We start from the raw sequence: 21,938 nt of genomic DNA on the forward strand, positions 1-21,938 counted from the left end.
TGAGAAATGAAACATGTATGTGTGTGGCTCATTTTAACATTAACATACAACATTTATTTCAATTTTTTGATATCCATTTATAATAACTATTGTCTTATATCCTTATATCTAAATGTCCATGGTGTCAAAAAAAAATCTTTACATGATTGGAAATGTCTATTTATACATAGATAGATAGTTATAATCTTTATCACTAAATACTTCATCATGAGGATTTTTCAACTATTAAAATTTTTTTGAAAATACATTTTTCATTAATGCTATAATAATAGTAACATAAAACACTTAACACTCCACTGTCGTATTGGATTGTTTTGGCTGTTGATTTTGTTGCTATTTATCAATAAAATAATTAGGATCCTATTCTGTAAATAGTTGTCTCCATCTTTGGTTTTCTTTATGTGATAGCTTCCCAGAAGTAGTCAGTACAATACCACATAAGAAAGCATTTTAGTTGAAAGAATGTAGTTTATTTATTTATTTATGTATTTTTGTCTTTTGAAACAACATGGTTTATTATCTCTTAAGTCACAGATGTTATTTACATGATGAGAATAGTTATTATTTAGTAATTATATGCCCAGCTATAAAGTTTCCCAGATCCGACTTGGGACAAATTAAACTTGAGTGTGTTCAAACATGTTTTTTCAGTGTTCTCAAATGGAAGGCAGATTGAGGACTCCCAGTTAATTCCTCAAGAGCTGTTCTCCTCATATATTTGTGGAACAGGAGCTACTATAAAGGACACATGGACAAAACCAAGGGGAAGGGTAGAAGCAAGGGAAGGAGGTAGGTTGGGGGGAGGGGTGGGGAGAAAATACAGACAACTGTAATTGAACAACAAAATAATTTAAATAAAAATAACAATGTAAATCAAAAAATTCATGGAACTTGGACAATAGTAGTCATGTAATAAGCTGTACTTGCATTTCTTCGGTACAAATATTTCTCTGTACGAAAGCATAAGTGGCTGAATAGACTGAGCAAAAGACTCGTTTCTTTTTTTAATACAGTAAATGATATGATTTTATTTTTGTAAAAACTCTTTTTTTATTTTTTTATTGATGTTCAAGTATAGTTGTATCCACTCTCCCCCCACCACTTCCCCCACCCCACTGCCCCCCACCTCCCACCCTCAATCCCAATCCTCTTTGGCTTTGTTCATGGGTCCTTTATACATGTTCATTGATGACCTTTCCCCTCCCCCATCCTCTCTGGTTACTGTCAGTTTGTTCTTTATTTCAGTGTCTCTGGTTGTATTTTGCTTGCTTATTTGGTTTGTTGGTTAGGTTCTACTTATAGGTGAGATCATATGGTATTTGTCTGTCACTGCCTGACTAACTGCACTTAAAATAATGCTCTCCGGTTCCATCCATGCTGTCATGAAGGGTGGGAGCTCCTCTTTCTTTCTGCTGTGCAGTATTCCATTGTATAAATGTACCATAGTTTTTTGATCCATTCATTTACTGATGGGCACTTAGGTTGCTTCTAGCACTTGGCTATTGTAAATTGTGCTGCTATGAGCATTGGGGTGCATAGGTCGTTTTGAATTGGTGTTTCATGATTCTTAGGGTATAATCCCAACAGTAGAATTTCTGGGTCAAAAGGCAATTCCATTTTTAGTTTTTAGAGGAAATTCCATACTGTTTTCCACAGTGGCTGCACCAGTCTGCATTCCCACCAACAGTGTACTAAGGTCCTGTTTTCTATACAACCTCTCCAGCACTTGTTTGTTTACTTGTTTATTTGTTTATGATGGCCATTCTGATGAGTGTGTAGTGGGATCTCATTGTGGTCTTAATTTTCATCTCTTTGATGGCTAGTGATGCTGAGCATCCTTTCATATGTCTCTGAGCCCTCTGTATGTCCTCCTTGGAGAAGTGTCTGTTCAGGTCTTTGGCCCATTTTTTAATTGCATTGTTTGAAAGAATGTAGTTTTTTTTTTTTTTTAAAGATTTTATTTATTTATTTCTAGGGAGGGAAGGGAGAGAGAGAGAGAGAGAGAGAGACATCAATGTGCGGTTGCTGGGGGTTATGGCCTGCAACCCAGGAATGTACCCTTGGCTGGGAATCGAACCTGGGACACTGTGGTTCCCAGCCCGTGCTCAATCCACTGAGCTATGCCAGCCAGGGCTTGAAAGAATGTAGTTTTATTTCATTTACAATGTCATGCACATTTGTGAGTAAAGAAGATCTTGAACTTGGAAATAATTACAATACTATTATCAATAGCTATTTAGTCAAAATACAGTGTATATATTTTCATTTGTAAATGTTTTATAGTTTTTAATACACAGTACTAAATGTTAGATAATTTTCTTGGTTAAGAAAATATTAGGTGTTATGGAACCGTCCCTGGACCCCTCCTGCTACTCTGAGCATCTTGGTCCTACAGGGAGAGCACTGACCTGGGATGGAGATGACTGAGCCCTTCTCCTCAGTGAGGACAGGGTTGTGGATGAAGCAGGACACGGTTTCTGCAGAGGCATTCCTGACCATGAGCGTGTCTTCCACATAGAACAAGCCATCTTCATCTTGGATGTGATGCTCAGAGAAAGTCAGCAGCTTCTCTCCCTTCACGTCTTCCCAATAAACCTGGGGCTCTGGGAACCAGCCTTCTGCAGTGCAGACAAGCTGGATTTCACCTTCCTCAGAGCCCACCATGTGGATGTGAGGGGCAGACCCCAGACCTGTGGAGGGAGGACATAGCCCTGGGCTTCAGAGCCTGCGGAGGCACACATCATAGAGCCTGAGATCCCAGTGCCATTGCTCTGAGGAGAGAGGAGAGGTTGAGGGATCTGGGGAGCAAAGACCATGCCAAGTCTTCTTTCCATTCAAATTGGAGCTCCCATACACTGCAATTGTTCCTGAGTCTGGATCTTTACATTTTAGCATATGAGCAATATTTTTCTTTGGATCCAGACAGGAGAATAAGGAAAAAGGACATTTGACATGTGGCTTATGTCTCTAGTACTGTAAACAAAGATGTGTTATAATTTACTCATGAACCCACACATGCCACAAACTCTGCCTTTTTCATCTTAATATTATTGTGTAAGGCACTTTGCCTGGCATTTTGAATGATATCTTGACTCCAATTTGAATAGAATATTTAGTACAAAGTCAGACATCACTTCCATGGGGACTATTCTTTCCATTCTCTTTGTCGGTGGTTGTGATCTTGGGATGCTACTGAATACCTGAGGTGTGTAAAATGAGAAGGTCCATGAGGAGTTCCTGTATCTAAATATTCCACTCAATGGAAAAAATGTTTTTGAGAAATTCTAGTTTTTATATAATGTTCTTTCTCATCAACACAACTCTCAAACCTAAACAAAGGAGGCTATATTTTCCCTAAAATATAGCAGTAATTCTGTCTCTATTGCTCCTTCCACGAGAGCCTTGGAAAATGTGTGGCTTATTTTCAAATGTCCCTGACAGTGGAATGCCTTAGTATGTGCCCCACCCCCTTCACTCCAAGTCTCAGGAACACATGGATCCCTTCTTCCATCTTAAATCATCTTGAACATAATAACAATAGTATAAGTGTTTTTTTAAGTATTAGGAAATAGCCTCATGGAGAAGTAAAAAGGAAGCAGTAGCAGCACGATTCTGCTTTGTCTCCACAGAACTGTCTGCCTGATTAGGTAAATGGATTCACCTGATCTTCTCTTTAGCGTCTGGAGGAGTTATTCCTGCCAGGAAACCCTTTGATCATTTATACTTTTCAGATATTTGTTCTTATTTAAGATACATCCTTTCTTCAGAAATCCCTTTCTTCCTGACTCCTTCCTGCTTTGCTGATACAAAACCACATGCAGAACCTGACATTCACAGTGAGTCCCCAACTCATTGAACACAGTATATGATAATCTCCATAAAAGCACAAAGTTCTTAACCACTTCAGTCCCATCCCTAGCTTTCTGACTGGAGGAATTATACAAGAAACAAGTGTTCACATCTCAGTTACTGCTCATTTGATGTTGGGTGGAGAACAACCAATTCCACTGCAACACGGACGCGGGGCAGTCAGCTAGACTCACTCAGTAATGGACTTGCCCTTACACATCAGCCTGTGTGGCACAATTCATGTCTCAGCAAAATTGCTAATGATGACATGTCATGGATTAAAAATAATTGTCAAGAATAGTCAAAACCATGTAAGTTAAATTTAGGAATATTGCTTATGTGAGCTTTAGAGATTTCAGAACTACTTGCTCTCAGATGAATCAGGCTGGACAACTGGGCATTAGGAATTGTCTTGATGATTAAAGGGAGTTCTTTAACTGGCAATAAACATCACAAATTAATAGACTTCTCCCTCCAACACCCCATGTCTTTTCCCAGATATTCACCTGCTACTTTGAGCATCAAGCTGGTTTCTCCACGATAGTTTTCCTCTTGGAAATGGCACCAGTATTGCCCATCATCAGATGGTTGGATATTGTGCATCTTCAGAGCCACAGTTCCCTCAGCAAAGTCGTCCTCTACCCACTGCACTCGGCTCCTGTGGTCCTCCGTCTGCATCTCAGTCACCTCAGCTCCGACCCGATGTGCTATTTGTACACTGGGCTCCAAACGGTACCACCTCACCTCCATGTTCACTGTGGTCCTCTTGGGGAGGAGCTGACATGTTAGTAGGGCGTCTTCCCCTACCCTGGCCACGATGGGTTGAGCAGGACCAATCACCCTCAAGTCATCTACAAAACAGTGAAAAGGAGGAACCAGGAAAGGCCAACTGGAAGATTAACAAGCTTGCTTTGGATGGCCCAACCTGGTGACTCGCATATTTCGCTGTTACAGAGATGGTTTTCTGTACTGAAAATAACACACAGCTTAAAAATGTGAGTGCCTGTGCCAAATCTGTCACCAGCTGTGGATCTGGGGATTTTGAATCTCAATTTCTTCATCTTTAAGATACTAAAACTATCATTTCTGGGCTGTTTTTATTCTCAGATTAATGTGTAAACTCATGTTTTAATTGGGAGCTTCATTAATGATTTATTTTAGTGATTTCTCTTTACATTGTTAATGACTGACATTGCAATTACTTTCTTACAATTTAGGCAATACATGTATTCAATAGGTTTTTCAACTTTTCAGGGTTGCTCTTGCTCTCCCTTTTTTTTTTTTTTTTTGGCTTGCAGTAAGCAGGACTCCTGTCACTGGGGCCATTGTACAAGGCAGGTTTTACAGGGACAATTTCTGGCAGATTAAGGGAAATGATTTGTCTAGGGAGTTTGAGCCTTTTAATCAGATATTGAGTCTTGTCTGACTTCTTTATTATTATCTGCAAATTGAAAAGATATTTAATAATTCTGTTTGTTATTATGTTTAATAATTTTATATGCCATGTATAGTATGTCTTTTTCAGCCTAACATGCTGTAAGGATTTTGTGGAGATCCAGTCCTCCTCAGAAAGAACCTCACCTTGCTTAGTTGTTGTTCAATATCAAGAGATGCTGTTCAAAAATTTGCTGTAGAACTCAAGTAGAGTCTGCTTCCGTTCTTCACTGATGGAGCCTGAATATGGAGCTAGAGCTGGTCGTACCATCTGGCTGACTGCTTTCATAGGTGAAGGAGATGCACCCCCCAGAGGGGAGGGAGCCACACCCTGTCACATACTTCCTGATGCGCCCTGTCTTGAACCCCAGCCTTCTGATGTCCTGTCCTGTGTGTTTCCCACTGTGACACACTGCATTTGGTGTGTGTGGGAGGGGAGCTCAGATATTACCCACTGACACTGAATTTTCATAATCCTTTTTCAAAGTACAATATTTTGACCAACAAAATTCAGCTACTAAGATTTCCAAACCCACTTACTGGAAGTCTCTCCTTCTAGTGTTTTATTTCCAAGTGTTTTATGCTATTCAATTTATGGTATAAAGCATTTTTGTAGCCTCCAAAGTACTGTCCTGCACAGAAACTAGAGAATTAATGAATGCTCTAACACATTCCAGGTGGATTCAAGTGTTTTCCATGTACAGACTCATTTACTCTTAAAGCTCACGCTCACCTATGAGATGTAGGTATGTTGTTATTTTTATTATAAAGATCAGGACACTAAAGCAGAAGTTACTCAGGTGGCTGTTCAAAGGTAACACAGCTGGAAGTGGAGGGCCTCTTTTTGGAACACAGATGTTTTAGCTCCTAGTCCCCACTCTTAATAGTATACTACCCCTTTTGAATTAAACCTCTGCATCCAGACTGGGTCTCCAGGACACTTGGGTTTAGTGTGGAGCAGGGGAGGGCATCCTACCTGGCTGCTTCATGGTGAGCAGTATGAAGAAGAAGGAGGCCACCGCACCAGACAGGCTGTATCCTGGAAAGTCCACCATCCTCCCTGGAGTAAACGCAAGAGAAAACATGGCCGTACCTGAGTGAGACTGCAATACTGACACACTGACCGCACGTTCTGTGGCTCCCAGTGATGATGTAGTCATAACGAGGAATCAACATTGACCCCTCCACAAGCAAACAGTAAAATGGGCTTGGCTCCATTTCTCATGTCATTGATCATTTCTGACCCTTTAGCCAATGTGTGGCCCTTTAAGCTATGTTTAGGCCTGAAGGAAGATTTCTGATTGAAACAAAAGCTTTCCCAGGCTAAAGGGACAATAATATTTACATTTTTAAAAAATCTCCTAGTTTCATCTATTCGGAACGTGAAGACATAAACCAGGGGTCAAATATTTTTTTCTCACTCTCCTCCCAGCACCTCATTCAAATTCCTTTGTCACTGGAGCTTCCTAGATGCAGAGGAAGGAGCAGGAAGGCTCTGACCCCCACGCTGCAGCCAGGAGGCCCTCCTCAGTGGGGGGAAGCCAGGGGCACAGGGGCACCTTGGAAAGGAAGGAAAGAGTAGTGGAAATGGTGCTGCACAAGGACATGGCCAAGGAAGTAACCCTAAATGGCCTTTCAGGATTGTCTTGAAGACACATAGGAATAAATAAAAGAAATAGCCCAACCTGCAGAGACTGGCAAACCCAACAGGCCCACTGTACCCACATTGCAGAAATACTTTTTCATAGCTGAAATGTTTTAAAGCTTCCAGGAAAAAAACAGAGCACTAGCTTTTGTTTGGAAACTAAAGAGTTCAGAATGAAAAAAGTCTAAGACTTTATCTGGTTTGTGAAGTATCTAATTGACAGAAAGACTTGCTTCACATCAGTAAGTCATTTGCTACTTCTCTTTCCTCAGAAACTAATGCCAGCAAGATTTTATAGAGCAGGGAAATCAACAGTCACCTGAATCACGTGGGTTAGCAGATTATTTTACTCTATTATGAATGTGTTTGCTTTTTTTAATGATGCATACTGTTATCAAAATATCTCTAAGGAAAATTATATTAGCCCAGTCACAATGCCTAGATCTGAAAGAGCGCTAACATATTTGTATGAAAATGAGACTGAGCACTTTGCCACATATCTGTCACTTCCTCTGAGACTGAAGGAAATTGCTGACGCCTCCTTGATGCCCTTGAGATAAGCAGAAAGTTCTGTTCCACTGAGTAAAAGCAAAGAGAGGCCGCCAAGCCGACACCAAGAACCATGGCTGGTTGTGTGAACTAAGGACCCACACTTGCTACAAACCAGTTTATAGGTCTGGTTATAGGTCTGTGTAGCTTTAGGTCTTTTACATTAAAGCAGCAGGGAAACCTACAAATGCATTCTAACAAAAATTGTCCAAATCAATGGGACTTTGAAGAAAGTTGTGAAAATACATCTTAACTGTCACTGGTGTTGACAGATATTTGTGCACAAGTATAAAGGGGAGAAACACTGCCTGGCCCAGGGTTCCTGATGGGGAACAGGGTGGTTTTGACCTTGAAGGACATTTGGCAATGTCTGCAGACAGTTTTGGTGGTCACACTGGGGGAGGAAACATCAACAGGTGGTAGCTGGGATGTTGCTCACCATCCCACGAAGCATAGCAGCCTGGACAGCCCAAAACATCTGCAGTGCCGGGAAAAAATGCTGCCCTAGATCACCTGTCCATGTGCCGAAAATCTGTCACATTTTTATACATAAATAACTGGAATTAAATTGTAACTTTAAATAAAAACAGTTGTAAGCTTTTTGGCATCTCTATTTTACCATTTGAATGTAGGCCATCAGTCTTCCAGAACTGCCACTGATGTTAAATATGGTCAACATTGCTATTACAAGGAGATATGATCTAACACGTATATGTGCCACCAAATTTGGAAAAGCCACATTTCGTTTAACTTTCTGGGTGAAGTACAAGTGTTAAGCTGCCGTGATAAGTATTAGCTTGTACTTAGGCATTAGGTGAATCACAATTCTGAATTCCAAGGTCTCCTCATATCATGCAAAAGCAAATTACAAATCACCATGTCAGGTGTTGTTAGAGGTTTTTTATAAAAAACAAACAGACAAAACAACAACAACAAAAAATACACAAAACCTTAAAACTTAAATTCTTAAAATGCTAAACAACCAGTAATTAACAGGTGAGGATTAAATCAGTTCACAAAGTTTGAAGTTTACATAGCTATTTAACTTAAAAAATATATACAGCTCATCACATGTTTAAACAACACATTTTTATAGTGAGAAAGCAAAGTAAAATAAGAGTTGCCAGAGACCATGTGTTTCCTTCTGTGTCCTAAGAATCTCTTCTCTGATGGAGATGATTATTCCTGATGTTTTTCCAGCTGTATCATCACCATGCGACAGACAAGTCAACTGCATCTCAGAGATACAAACACACATCGTGTAGGAAAATGGTCAGTGTGATCCTGGTTTTCTGAGTGTTGGTCGAGTGCCCCCCTCACTTGCTTCACAGCAATATTGTGAGACTCACATAAGCGCTTTGAAAAATGTGAAGGGAGTAGCGGCACAGAACACAAGCGGGAGGCATTCCAACAGTGACAGTCTCCCAGCCGGATGCACGCTCTCTACACGTCCTACTTCCTCATCTTCCTCTACTTCCCCGCCTGCCGTGGTGTCCTCCACCGGGACTCTGCAAACCACTCACCTGTCTCCCTCTGTCCTTCAGGAGGAAACTGGGCTGGTGGTGTTCTCCTCACTGGAGTTCAGGTGCACTCTTCATCCATAAGGCTGGCATGAGAAGTCAGGGACAGCCAGAGGGGGTGGAGGCAGCCCTGGTCTTCTGGGTCAGGTGAGGGAGGGTGTGTGCTGCCGCGCTTACACTGATGGGGAGTCGAGGCCCTGAGGCCTGTTCTGAAAATCAGATTCTAATCAAAATAGCATGATCCTCCCACCAGTTGAAATCCTCTGAAAAGTGAAACTCAGACAACAAGTGGACTTTGACTGAGTTTAGTTATGACTTCTTTGAACCCACAGTGACATTAGCACTCCTCACCCTTCCCCAGAACCAGGACATCAGTTGGGCCTCATGTGATGCAGGCTCTGCACCACGCCCGTCAGGTCCTTACACTGCACCCCCTGCGGGTGGTCTGCCTTCCCCTTCCCTCTGCCTGCCAGGTGGCAAGGATCCCCCACCTGGGGCCAAGTCCCCAGAATATGGTGCCCATGGGGCTTAGAGTTGGAAACAAGATGGAATAGCAATGATCCCTCCTCTCATTTTACTGACGGGAGAACAGAGGCCCAGGGAAGGGAATTACCTTCTCCAGCACCACAGCCCCAGGCCAAGGTCCCTTGTTTGCTAGTTTATTGCTTTTTACTTGGGTTCTTTATCTCCCTTTGCTGAATAATAAAGAGTTGAATTACCCTCAGACATTGACAAAGAAATTTAATAAACCTCTCAACACACTGTTTGGGCACAAAATTATAACGATAGAGTTTGTAGGCACATTTTATGTATGTGGTTTGTTTAGGTTAGATTTTTCCTCAAATTCTCCAAGTCAGTTTTTCTTGAATCACAGTGCAAGTGGCCCTGGGGTTAGTAGGTGTATTCCAAGGGATTCAAGAGTTCCCAGAATAATTTTTAATTTAATTTTAGATGTCCATTTCACTGTAAATTATAAGAATATGCAACATGATGATGTGATTAAGAGTTTTACCCTGAAGTTTCTTCCCCTCCCCTGTTATGATCAGCCCATATTTTGGTGCCTAACTTGAGGTTGCTACTCTTTTTTTTTTCAATTACAGTTGACATGTAATATTATTTTCTGTTAGTTTCAGGTGCACAGCATAGTGGTTAGACATTTATATAATTTACACAGTGATTCCCCTGATATTTCCAGTACCCACCTGGCACCACACAGTTAATACAATATTACTGACTATATTTCCTATGCTGTGCTTTACCTCCTCATGACGATTCTGTAACTACCAATTTGTACTTCTCAATCCTTTCATCATCCAGCCCCCCAACTCTCCTCCCCTCTGATACTCATCAGTTTGTTCTTTGTATGTGAGTCTGTTTCTGTTTTGTTTGTTTGTTTATTCTGTTCTTTAGATTTCACAAAGAAGTGAAATCATATGCATTTACCTTTCTCTGTCTGACTTATTTCCTTAGAATGATATCTTCTAGGTCAATCCATGCTGTAGGAAATGTTATTTCATTCTTTTTTAGAGGTTGCTATTTTTTTCTATCTTTTTTTCAACAATTTGAAGAACCTTTATTAAAACCAGCATTCAAATAGTATCTCAAAGGTGAAATTCTGTTTCAGCAAAACCAATTTAAAAAATTTTAAATTAATCTTGTTAAAGGGGATAATTTCCTTTTCTCCCACTTTATCTGCTATACTTCATTGCACCAAATAAACAGGGCAGACATTGTTCGATTGACATTGTTTGATCATCTGCACCGAAATAAATAAATAAATAAATAAGAAGGAAAATTGCATTTTGATAAGTGCTAAATATCAGAAAACATATTGAATCAGAGTGTAATTATAGAAAGTTGCTATTCTTTTTGTAATGTACTTTAGTGATTATGCTATTACAGTTGTCCCAATTTTCCCCTTTTTCCCCTCCACCAGGTACCCCCAACCTCCCCTGCAATACCCCCTTATTTCATGTCCATGGGTCATGCATACAAGTTCTTTGGCTACTCCATTTCCTATACTGTTCTTAACATCCACATATCTATTCTTTACCGACAGACTTTTACTTTTTAATCCCTGTACCTTTTCCCCCATTCTCTCCCTTCACTTTCCCAGCTGATAATCCTTCAAATAATCTCCATACCTATGGTTCTGTTTCTGTTCTGTTTGTTTGCTTAGTTTATTTTTGCTTTTTAGATTCAGCTGTTAATAGTTGTGAATTTATTGCCATTTAATGTTCATAGTTTTGATCTTTTTCTTACATAAGTCCCTTTACCATATCATGTAATAATGGCTTAGTGATGATGAATTCCTTTAGCCTTACCTTCTCTGGGAAGAACTTTATTTGCCCTACCATTCCAGATGATAGCTTTGCTGGGTAGAGTAATCTAGGTTGTTTTTAATAATCCTTGTTTTTCATCATTTTGAATTCTTCTTGCCAGTCCCTTCTAGCCTGCAAAGTTGTTGTTGTTGTTGTTGTTGTTGTTTTTTAGAAATCAGCTAACACCCTTATTGGAACTTTTCTCTTCCTGCTTTTAAGATTCTCTCTTTATTTTAAACCTTTGGTACTTTACTTATGATGTGTCTTGGTGTGGTCCTCTTTACTTCCATGTTGTTTGGGACTCTCTGTGCTTTCTGGACTTGTATGTCTACTTCCTTCACCAAATTGGGGAAGTTTTCTTTCATTATTTTTTCCAGTAAGTTTTCAGTTTCTTGCTCTTTATCATCTCCTTCCAGCAACCTTATGATTCAAATGTTGATGCATTTGAAGTTGTCCCAGAGGCTCCTTACCCTATCCTCATTTCCTTGGATTCCTTTTTCTTCTTGTTCTTCTGATTGAATGTTTTTTTTCTTCCTTATGTTACAAATCATTGATTTGATTCTCAGTTTCATTCACTGCACTGTTGATTCCCTTAGTGTAACCTTCATTTCTGCCTGGGTCTTTTTTATACTATTGAACTACCAGTGAGATCCTTGAGCATCCTAATAACCAGTACTTGAACTCTGTGTCAGACAGATTGCTTTTCTCCATTTTGTTTAGTTTGTTTCCTGGAGTTTTCTTTTGTTCTTTCATTTAGGTCATATTTCTTTCTCCTAATTTTGACAGCCTCCTTGTGTCTGTTTCTGTGTATTGGTAGAGCTGCTTTGACTCCCTGTCTTAGTAGCATGACCTATGGTAAAAAAGTGCAGCCATAAGTTGTACGTGGCAGAGACTTAGGTAATCACCAGGGCAGGACAACCCATGTGAACCAAGTTGATGTAGTCTCAGGTATGTTGCCACCATTCTGTGACTCTGTGTGAGGGAGGGCTCATAAAATGGACAATGGCCATAGCCTGGCCTCCTGTCTAGGAGGAAGCTGCCCCCTACACTTGCCCTGATGTTGGACACTTCAGCTTCTCCCCGTATGCCACTGGTGCCCTTCCAGCCGCTTCCCCAGTGCTGGAGCTCAGAGGAAGTGAGTCTGTATAAGTCCTAAGTCCGTTTCAGGTCCTTTAAGAGGAGATACCTGAGAACCCTGCAGTTTCTTCCACCACCCAAACCCTCACTGGTTTTTACAGGCAGAAGTTATGAAAACTTATCATCCTGGCAGTGGAACACTGGGCTGACTGGTCTGGTGAGGGGCTGGGGTCCCTCACCCCAATGTATCCCTCCCATTTTTATCCACCACATGTGGATGTGGGACCACCTCCCTACCCCTCTCAAAGAATGCGACTTATTTAATTCCTTGGTTGTGGGACTTCCATACAGCTTGAGTTTCTGATGATTCTGAGTGGCAGTTGTTTTGTAGTTTATTGTACTTAACTTTTGCTGTGGTTGTGTGAAGAGGCCAGTGTGTTCCCGTATGCCTCCATCTTGATGGAGCTCTAGAGTCCCAGTTGCTATTCTTAATATAAGAATTTCCCCTCCATTTTCAGTGTAGATAAAGACCCTCCCCACTGTGGAGGGTGAGGAGGGGTTTGAAGAGGAAAGACAAAAGTGTTGGTGAGTCTCTTCACCCTGTCTCTCTCTCAGTCAGAGTAGAGAGGACAGACCTCCTTTCACTTCTGTTTCTGAAATGGCACTGGTGCCCACAGACTTCCTGCTCCACAACTGTGCTGAAGAGCAGCAGCAAAGGGAAAAGTCACCTGGACAAGAAGAGGCAGGCCTGGGAAGTTGCAAATACTGGAATGCAAGTTTGCTGCCTAAATGTTGGCAGGGAATGATACAGCAAGAGGAGAGAGGTTTGTGGAAGGACAGTGACCACCAGGGGGCACTATGTGACCATGCCACGCAGTGGGAGTCAATGCTGGGAATGAGAGATTTCCGCACCAACTATACACCACTTCCTACTTTGGGACTTAGAAATAACCCTGGGAAAGAGCTTATTTTAAGTTATTTATTGTTGTGAAAGCCAATGAATTTATCTGGAAATAGCTAAATTAACTTCTCTGCTGTAAGACATTATAGTGCTTGACCTTAAAATTGGGGGCAGTAATAGGAAAGTGCAGAACTTTTTCACTTCCAAATTTGTGGAAATATTGTACCCGCTGCACATATTGTGTATCATTTGGATGACACACAGTGTGGGATCTCTGCCTGGAGTCTTAGTACCCATCTTTGCATATTGTTATGGTCACTCCATTAGCACCAGTAGAGTCACTCATACATGGCCACCAGAGGGCAGCAGAGACACATTACTGTCGTGACGTCAAGGGCTTTTTGTGATTCACAAATGTTTCCTCCTCCAAATGCTGTTGTCTTGTGTGACCCACATTTAGACTCCCTCAGACAGTAAATGACAAAAAGGAGCCCTGAGCTGAGCTTAGAATGTCTGAAATTCTAATTCTACTTTTGCCATAAAATTGCACAAGATTTACTTTGGATAAGTCTGTTAATTTCTGGGGCTTCAATTTTCTTAGCTTCAAAATGGCAATTCTATTCAGCTGTGAAAAGGAAGTAAATCTTAGTTTTTGTGACAACATGGATGGACCCGGAGAGTATTACGCTAAATTAAATCAGCCAACCAAAGAAAGACAAGTACCATATGATTTCACTTATATGTTGAATCTAATGAACAAAATAAACAGAAGACAGACTTGGGGATACAGAGATCAGCAGGGAGGGGGTTAGGGGTTGGATGAGAAGGGGGAAGGGATTATTCAAAAAAGGAAAGATAAAGAAAGAAGGAAAGAGAGAGAGCGAGAGAGGGAGGAAAGAAGAGGGAGGGAGGAAGAAGAAGGGAGGAAGGACAAGAAAGAAGGAAAGAAAGAAAGAAAGAGAGGAAGGAAGACAGACTCATGGACATAGACAACAGTGGAAAGGGGACAGGGGGAGGAAGACGAGGGTAAAGCAGGGGTAAATGGTGATGGAAGGAGACTTGACTTGGGTAGGCAAACACGCAATAGAATATACAAATCATGTATTGTAGAATTGTGTACCTGAAGCCTATATAATTTTATTAACCAATGTCACCCTAATAAATTTAATAAAAAATAAAAATAAAGTTGTGATAATATGTGCATAAGGCCCTGCCTGGTGTGGCTCGTTTGATTGGAGCATCATCCCTTAACTGAAAGGCTGCGGGTTCGATTCCTGGTCAGGGCACATACCTAGGTTGCAGGTTCGATCCCTGGTCTGGGTGCCCACAATTTCCTGGTCCCACAGTGTATGGGAGGCGACTGCTCAATGTTTCTCTTACATCAGTGTTTCTCTCTTTTCCTGCTTCTCTTTCTTCCTCTCTCTCTAAAAGCGATGGAAAAAATATCCTCAGGTGAGGCTAAAATATGTATATTTATGACACAAAACCCCAACTTAGGTATAAGATTTTGTTATTGGGAGTGGGATGTTGTGGAAAGGTGGTAGACTAGAACAATATAAACAATAAATGACAATAAGAGAAGAACATTAATGTAAGAGGACATACCAACCAAGTCTTGCTATGAATTCAGGGAAATTGAGGGATGGCCATCAGCTCAATTCCTGAGGACTTGGTGGAAAATGTTTTTGCTGGTTGTCAGGTCAACTCACCAGAAAGGTAATTATTTATTTCATGGAGTTTCCTGGCAATGGGTCTTGTAAATGTAGAGTTCCATGGGTGGGGGGAGAGTTATCAACCCTCACATGCTGGTGTCCTGACAGTATGTCATTCTACAGTCGTCTTGGTGTGTTTTATGACTGGGAGGGAGACAGCACTGACAGAGATGCCACCTGAGCACTGGGTCAGGGGCCTGGGGCTCTTGAGAAGTAGGAAGTGGGTTGATGCTCAAAAACAGATGATGGCGTTCCTTCAGCAGTATGGCCACCTGCGGAAGGGGGTCCTGGATCCCATGTTCCTCCTGCCCTCATCACTCTTTATGTTTTGGAACAACTACAGGTAAGGAAGCCTGACTGGCAATTGTTGCTGCTGTTTGGAACAAGCCTGAGACTCTGAAATGTTGTTTTAAACAGTGTTTCTTAGACTTGTTCCTCTTGCAAATTTATGCTTCTGGCACAGAAAAAAAGATAGTTGGTTTAGAGAGAGGGGACTCTTTCACTATGAGGTATTATGAGTCCAGGTCACCCATTACAGGGTCAGTGATGGTTTTAGTACGTCCTAGAAATGGCTATGAGTGCAGGGCAGTGGCAAGCCAACAGCCCTGAGTTCTGGGATGGCTGCATCCCTCAGGGAGGTGTGTTCCTAGGTATAAATAGCCTGAAAATTAGGTCCTGAAAGGTTAGGAGCAAGCTACTCTGTGTCTCTATTGGAGTCCCCTCCATAGTGTCTCCAGGGGCCACCAAGGTGGGGGTCACATAGGAATACACACTCAGCAAACAGCTCTGAGGCTCCTTGGTGTGTTAGCCTCCTTGCCCTACCCCACCTGACCCAGTCCTACCTCGGCCTTAGCAGTGGGCACCATGGACATGGACTTGGGCTGCCCCACCTGAGACCTCTATGGCTTAGGGCTGTGACAATGTTCCTTGCAATCAGAGGGAAGCACAGCATTGTCACCTGACCAAAACCCAAGGAAGAAAAAGAATCAGCAACAAAGTGAGATCCTGTGGACTGAGGAACCATTTGAAGGACAATGAAGAAGATGGTAATTTATAAAGTTCGCGCCACTGGAAGGGGTAACTGTGATATTGCAATCACCCCACTTTCTTAACAGAATCTCCCATCTTATAGACTTTCCACCAGAATGCAGTCCAAAAAAAAAAAACAGTAGAACTTTTTCATGGTGTTATTTGAAATACTTGAACATTCAGGACATGGGGACTGAGATAATTCCTGGTTCGGATGTACCTGCATTCTAAGCTGAAGACTTATTGTACTGTCACATTCATCGCTGCATTAGAATCTAAAAGTGTCTAGTAAACCAATTTCTCTGAAACATTTAGATTTTTGAAACTATACTTTAAAATTTACTTTTGTGAAAAAGTCACAAAAGTGTAAAAATGACTATCCATGGATTTTTGAAAATGATAAAAATTATGTAAAATTGGTTCGCTTGCAGGTTTTAGCCTATAGGAGTGAAGTTCCTGGGAAGAGACAACAACATTGTGAAATTCACGCCAGTCACCAGCCCACTAGCCAACCAGCTCAGACTCCTGCCCTGGGCCAGAGGAGGACTGCAGAGTAGGGGCGGTGCCTTCACACACCTCCCAGGACCTCGGAGAAAGCGCTCACGGAGATCGCCAGGCAGTCCTCACACTGGAGATGGCAGAAGCTTCCGAGTGTAGGGAGAACAAGGGTTACCAAGCCTCCTGCATTTGCACCCACACGCCATACCTCCTTTTTTTTCTTATTTATTTATTTTTATTTTTTATTCTATTACAATTGTCCCAATTTTCCCCTTTCGCCCTCCTCCGCCAAGCCCCCCGGCCCCCGCTCCCACAGTCAATCCCCGAGCTGTTGTCCATGCCCCTGGGTCATTCATCCTGTTCTTTGACTAGTCCCTTCCAGTTCTTTTCACCATACCCTCCTTCCCCGTTTCCTCCGGCGGCTGTCAGTCTGTCCCATGTTTCCATGTCTCTGGTTGTGTTTTGCTTATTTATTTTGCTTGTTAGATTCCTCTTATAAGTGAGACCATATGGTATTTGTTATTCACCGACTGTATTACTTCACTTAGCATGTTACACATGCAGTACCCAGCCCTCTTGATGCCACTCCATGGAAGTCTGTTGCAGTTCCTCATATGACCATTAGATGGCAAGCTTGTCCAAGGAGGTGCACCAAGTTTCAAGGAGGCCGCCCCATTTCACTGTGAGAAGGACTGAGAGTTATTGTCCTAAACCGTCCCAGATCTTAACTTCCAATCTCTTCCTTTCATCAATTGTGTGGAATGGGAGCAGGAATAATACAAAATCGCTGCTTCGCAATTTGCTTCAATCAGTCCCCTCAGGGTCCCAGAGAAATTCGCTGCCTGAACCACCCTGGAGATGAGAGAAGACAGAGGAGGGCAGAGACGGGAAGAGAGAACGCAGAGGAAGCAATAGGAAAAAAGAAAGTCTGGAGAGACAGGGAGGCGGCTTCGTTACATAAATTCATTGTCATCAGGGTTCATTACCAGGCACTCTCAAGGAAGCTATGCTGAAAAACTTACAAATCCAGTTCTCAAGGGCATTTACAGTTTTAAAGGAAGAGAACACAGGCACTAAATTATAATAATTCAATGACTAAGGACACAGTCAAGAGGATCATGGTGGAGCTGGTGTGTGGGATGCAACTCAGGGACGGTCCAAAAGTCACTCAGCCCTGGAGGCACAGGTGGTAGAAGCTGCTGTTTTATGTTAGGGACACAGTGCTTTTGTAACAGTGGAAAATTGTAACTGTGGGAAATTGTAACCCACCCCACCATTCTTTGGACATTGTTTCTGTTAAGTGTTAACTCTGACTAATATGTAGCTTGTAGATGTTTGAATAAGAATCCTAAGAACTAACTTTAAAAGACACAGACCCTGGCCTTCAAGCATACCAGCCCAGGAGATTTGCTGGCCTTCAACCATGAAGCCAGGATGACATGAAACCAGGATGATGTGAATCCAGGATGACTAAGTTTGGATGATGCACCAGACCATCACTTGCCTTATCAGAATGAACTGTGCTTGTCTGCAGGTAGAGAACTTTGGAACTCTCTCCCTTGATCTGTTTGTTTGATCACTTCTCCTTCCTTATAAAAACCTCTGCCTCCACTGAGAGGGGCAGATGGGCTTTGAGACACGAGTCCCCATCTTCCAGATGGCCGGCATCCACACATAAACCACTTTCCTTTTACATCAGCACCTGCCTCTCCAGTTTTGGCTTTTGTAGCATCAGGCAGCCAAACCTGCATTTTGTTTCGCTTTCAGTATCAGGGAAATGTGTGGTTGTGGACACACGTGAGAAAAAAGAGTCTTAGATATTGGCAGGGAGAGGAAATCCACCCCTCAGTGGATATACCAGTTGTTAAAATGATTTAAACTGGGTCATGGGAACTGGTGACTCTTCAGTTCCATGATCATGTAGAAGATATTTAACTATTGTGACTCATTGTAATTTAACACAAAATTGGGTAGGAAAAGCAGTTTTAAAATATCCTCAATTTTTAAAAGGTAAACAGGCCTTGTATTGCAAAATGATATTATCTGAAAGGGGCCAAGCAGATCTCACACCTGTCCAGACTCCTTTTGGCAAAGAATGAACATTTCAGCCTAGAAAACACTTTTATGTTCACATAGAAAACCTTAAGGAAGCTACTAAAAATGTCTAGAATGTGGGAATTTAACAATGACAGTACACAAAAACCAATTGTAATTCTATATACTACCTGCAGAATACTGCAGAGAAAAAAGTGATTTCATCATAATAGCAATAAAATACTTGAATTTAACCAAAATATGTGTGGTGTAGCTACAGTGAAAACCACAAAGCACAGATAAGAAAACTAATGAAACCCCAGTACCTGGAAAGACACGATATGTTCAGTTTTGGAAGAACTGATATTGTTCAAATACCAATTCTCTTTGATAAAATCCTGATCAATATCGCCAATGGGTTTTTTTAGAAATAGACAATCATAAAATTATATGAAAATGCAAAGGATCTAGAATAGACAAAACTATTTTGGAAAAACAAAGAACAAAATAAATATTTAAGACCTAGTTGCAAGTCACACTACAGAGCTACAGGCAACATGCCAGGGCCACTGATGTAAGCCAGAGAGACTTAACAAAAATTGGACTTGGTAATGGCGTGGATGAGGGGAGGCTCCTAGGGAATGAAGACACAAAGGAAAGCAGAGTGTGCCATGAGCCCTCAATCAGTTGGAGGTCAGGAAGATGAGGGGGATGAGGTGAAGGAGACTGAGAGGTGGCGGTCAGTCTTGTGTGATGAGAACCCCAAGAGAGTGTTGCTTACAGAGAAATCAAGGAGTATGTTGATTATGCAGTAGTAAATAACTATGTAAAAAACTTCCAATGTGATAAATAAGATGATGACTTGAAACGATCATTGGATCTGGCAACACTGAACAAACCAATGACAATGACAAGAGGGACATTGGTGTAAGGTGTGGGCCACAGCCTGATTTGTGCAGGTTCAAGGAAAAATGGGGCAGAACAGAAACGACAAGTGCGGCCAATGTTTTCAGGACTTCTCTGCAAACCAGGAGTGAGGGGTCACTGGTGCGGCTGGGGCTGGGGGAAGGAAACGCCACAGCATGTTCATTGATCAGAAGCATTCACTGCAGAGGAAAAATTGTAGTGCAAAGGCAGCTGTGACATGTTAAAACATAAAGAGAATTAGTATCTGTTTTATTTAAATATCTCCTACAAATCAGCTAGTAAAGAATATATTCATTTGAAGGGAAAAGCAGGAAGCAGCATCTCACAGCAGGTGTCCATAAGTGACACTCACACACCTCATCACTAATCAGAGGGGCGCAAACCAAGGGAACACTGGGAAAATAATTGAAAAGTCAAAAACTAATAGCTGTGGGCAAGCATGTGGAATGTTTCTACCAATATACTGCTGGTGCAAATGTAAATGGATATAATCACTTGGAAAGCCAACATAACATAGTAACATTGAAAATATGCAATATATACATTAAAATACTTGTTGGAAGTTCATAACCATGTAATTGATAATAGGAACACATTGAAAACAAATTAATACCTTAAATATCAACAACAATTGAATGGACAAGAAACTTTATACATCTTCATATAAATTTCAGCTAAATTCACAAGCATGAATGACTGTTTAGGGCTGCAGAAAGGGCCTTCACCTAGATTTCCTGAGCGGCGCACAGTCCTGAATCGGTGTCTCCGCCCGTTCGAGACACACTCGCACAGTAACCCCCTTTTTGACAATGCTCTGTGCTGAGTGTGCTGTGTCAGCAGCATAATCATCAGTCACCTCCCGGAGGTGACCACGCCCCACCCCGGGAGAACTCAACAGTCCCACGACCCTCACTCCTCGCCAAATAGGATCAGCCCATTTGCACTCAGTTCCTGGTAGGCAATGACCGGTATGTGGTCAGTGCAGTCAGGAGACGTAGGAACCGGCAGCACCGCATGGAGGAGTGCAGGCCCACGGGGCAGGTCATCATCATCTAGGACTGATTTGATGGACAGATTTTCTCCCGTCCAGCTAAGGGATAAAAAACAATTCTAGGTTTTCATCACAAAGAAACATCTTAATTAGCAGGGACAACTGAGGTGGGGTGGGAGAGAAATCCAGGAAATGTTGGTGAGATCCGGCCGCTTTCCATGATAAAGCCATGTCATTTCTTTCTGGAACCAGTCCCAGCTTTCTCCTCAGGTGGGGGCCTCTGCTGCTCCAATTCGTAGTAGCTGCAAGGCCTGGGTCCAAAGTCCTTTGCTCTAGGCACCCCCTGCCTCTCCTCTCTTGCCTTTACCGCTGCCCTGCACTGTGCTGTGTGGCTGTACTCTCTCTGTTCCATCAAGCACTTGTTAAGGGACATTTGCACTGTTTCCAGTCTTTTCCTGTCACACATAATTTTGCAGAAAATAGGCCCACATGCCCTTGGGCAACTTCCACGATGGCAGGAATGGGGAGCAGTAACGCTAACAGGGAAGAGGAGAGGCAGAACACTTGCACAGGGCAGTGCTGGCTTCCCCTCCGACACTGGCCCGCTCCCTGGTGTGTGGGGGCCAGCCTTGGAGCCGATTCTTTCAGGGATGTGTGCACCCAGACTTTCTGCACCAGCATTGCTCCTGCTTGCCAGAGCCATGAGGTCTGCTGAGCATTGGGTAGTGCCACCTTCTTCCTGAGGTGTTTAGGGACAAGAGGTGCCTCTGGAACTTGGACAGTCCAAAGAATAAGTCTGTCTCTCAGGGCAACTCAGGACAAGACACAAACCCTTCATAAGAGATTGAAAAAATGCATGCCTGGGACTCTGGCCTCTTCTCCAGTGTCTGTGGCAGTGTGTGCTGGACTTCTGTGGAGACCCACCTTCCTAACTGCAGGTGTGGGGTCTGAACCCTGTCACCCTGTCACCTCCCCTGCCCACCCTCACCACACCACCCAGCACTGCACGTCTGTCCCTCCCTGAAGCCCTGTGCTCACACCTCTCTGGGCGGGAGTCAGCATGAAGCAGAAGCTCTAACTCAGTGCTGTTTAAGGGCCGTGCTGTCACTGTTGACTCTCCCTGTCAGTCTGCAGGCATCCCTACACGATTCTGCATAAGCAGGAATGTGTCTCTTGATGTGGCCATGACCACCAGCTGCTTTGCCTTCCCATCTCACACTAGGAAAGAGCTCATGCTGTTGCTAGATACCATGAGTTATCCTCTCACCCCTGACTCTGGTTTCACAGAAGCCTGGTAGAAACTCCACCCAACTGCAACAGGAGTGCCCCTGAAACCAGCCTGGGGGGACACATGGGGACAGTGCTGCCCAGTGCCTGGCTGTGTGATGATGCACAGTGAGTGCCCACCCTGGTGCGGGACCTTTCTGTGCTTTGATGCAACCAGATAAGGA

At 42.5% G+C, this 21,938-nt stretch overlaps 1 protein-coding gene across 1 annotated transcript in view; it reads right to left on the reverse strand.

Annotated features, from left to right (window-relative positions):
* Window positions 1-478: 478 nt before the first annotated feature.
* Window positions 479-21,938, reverse strand: part of LOC114494918 (butyrophilin-like protein 2) — a 173,633-nt gene continuing 152,173 nt past the window's right edge. The window contains 3 exon segments of the mRNA XM_036023887.1: window positions 479-735; window positions 2,409-2,690; window positions 4,356-4,700. Coding sequence (XP_035879780.1) covers window positions 695-735; window positions 2,409-2,690; window positions 4,356-4,700 — 668 coding nt within the window. The 3' untranslated portion in view covers window positions 479-694.

Source organism: Phyllostomus discolor, chromosome 4, assembly GCF_004126475.2.
Source record: "Phyllostomus discolor isolate MPI-MPIP mPhyDis1 chromosome 4, mPhyDis1.pri.v3, whole genome shotgun sequence".
Classification (NCBI taxonomy): Eukaryota; Metazoa; Chordata; class Mammalia; order Chiroptera; family Phyllostomidae; genus Phyllostomus; species Phyllostomus discolor.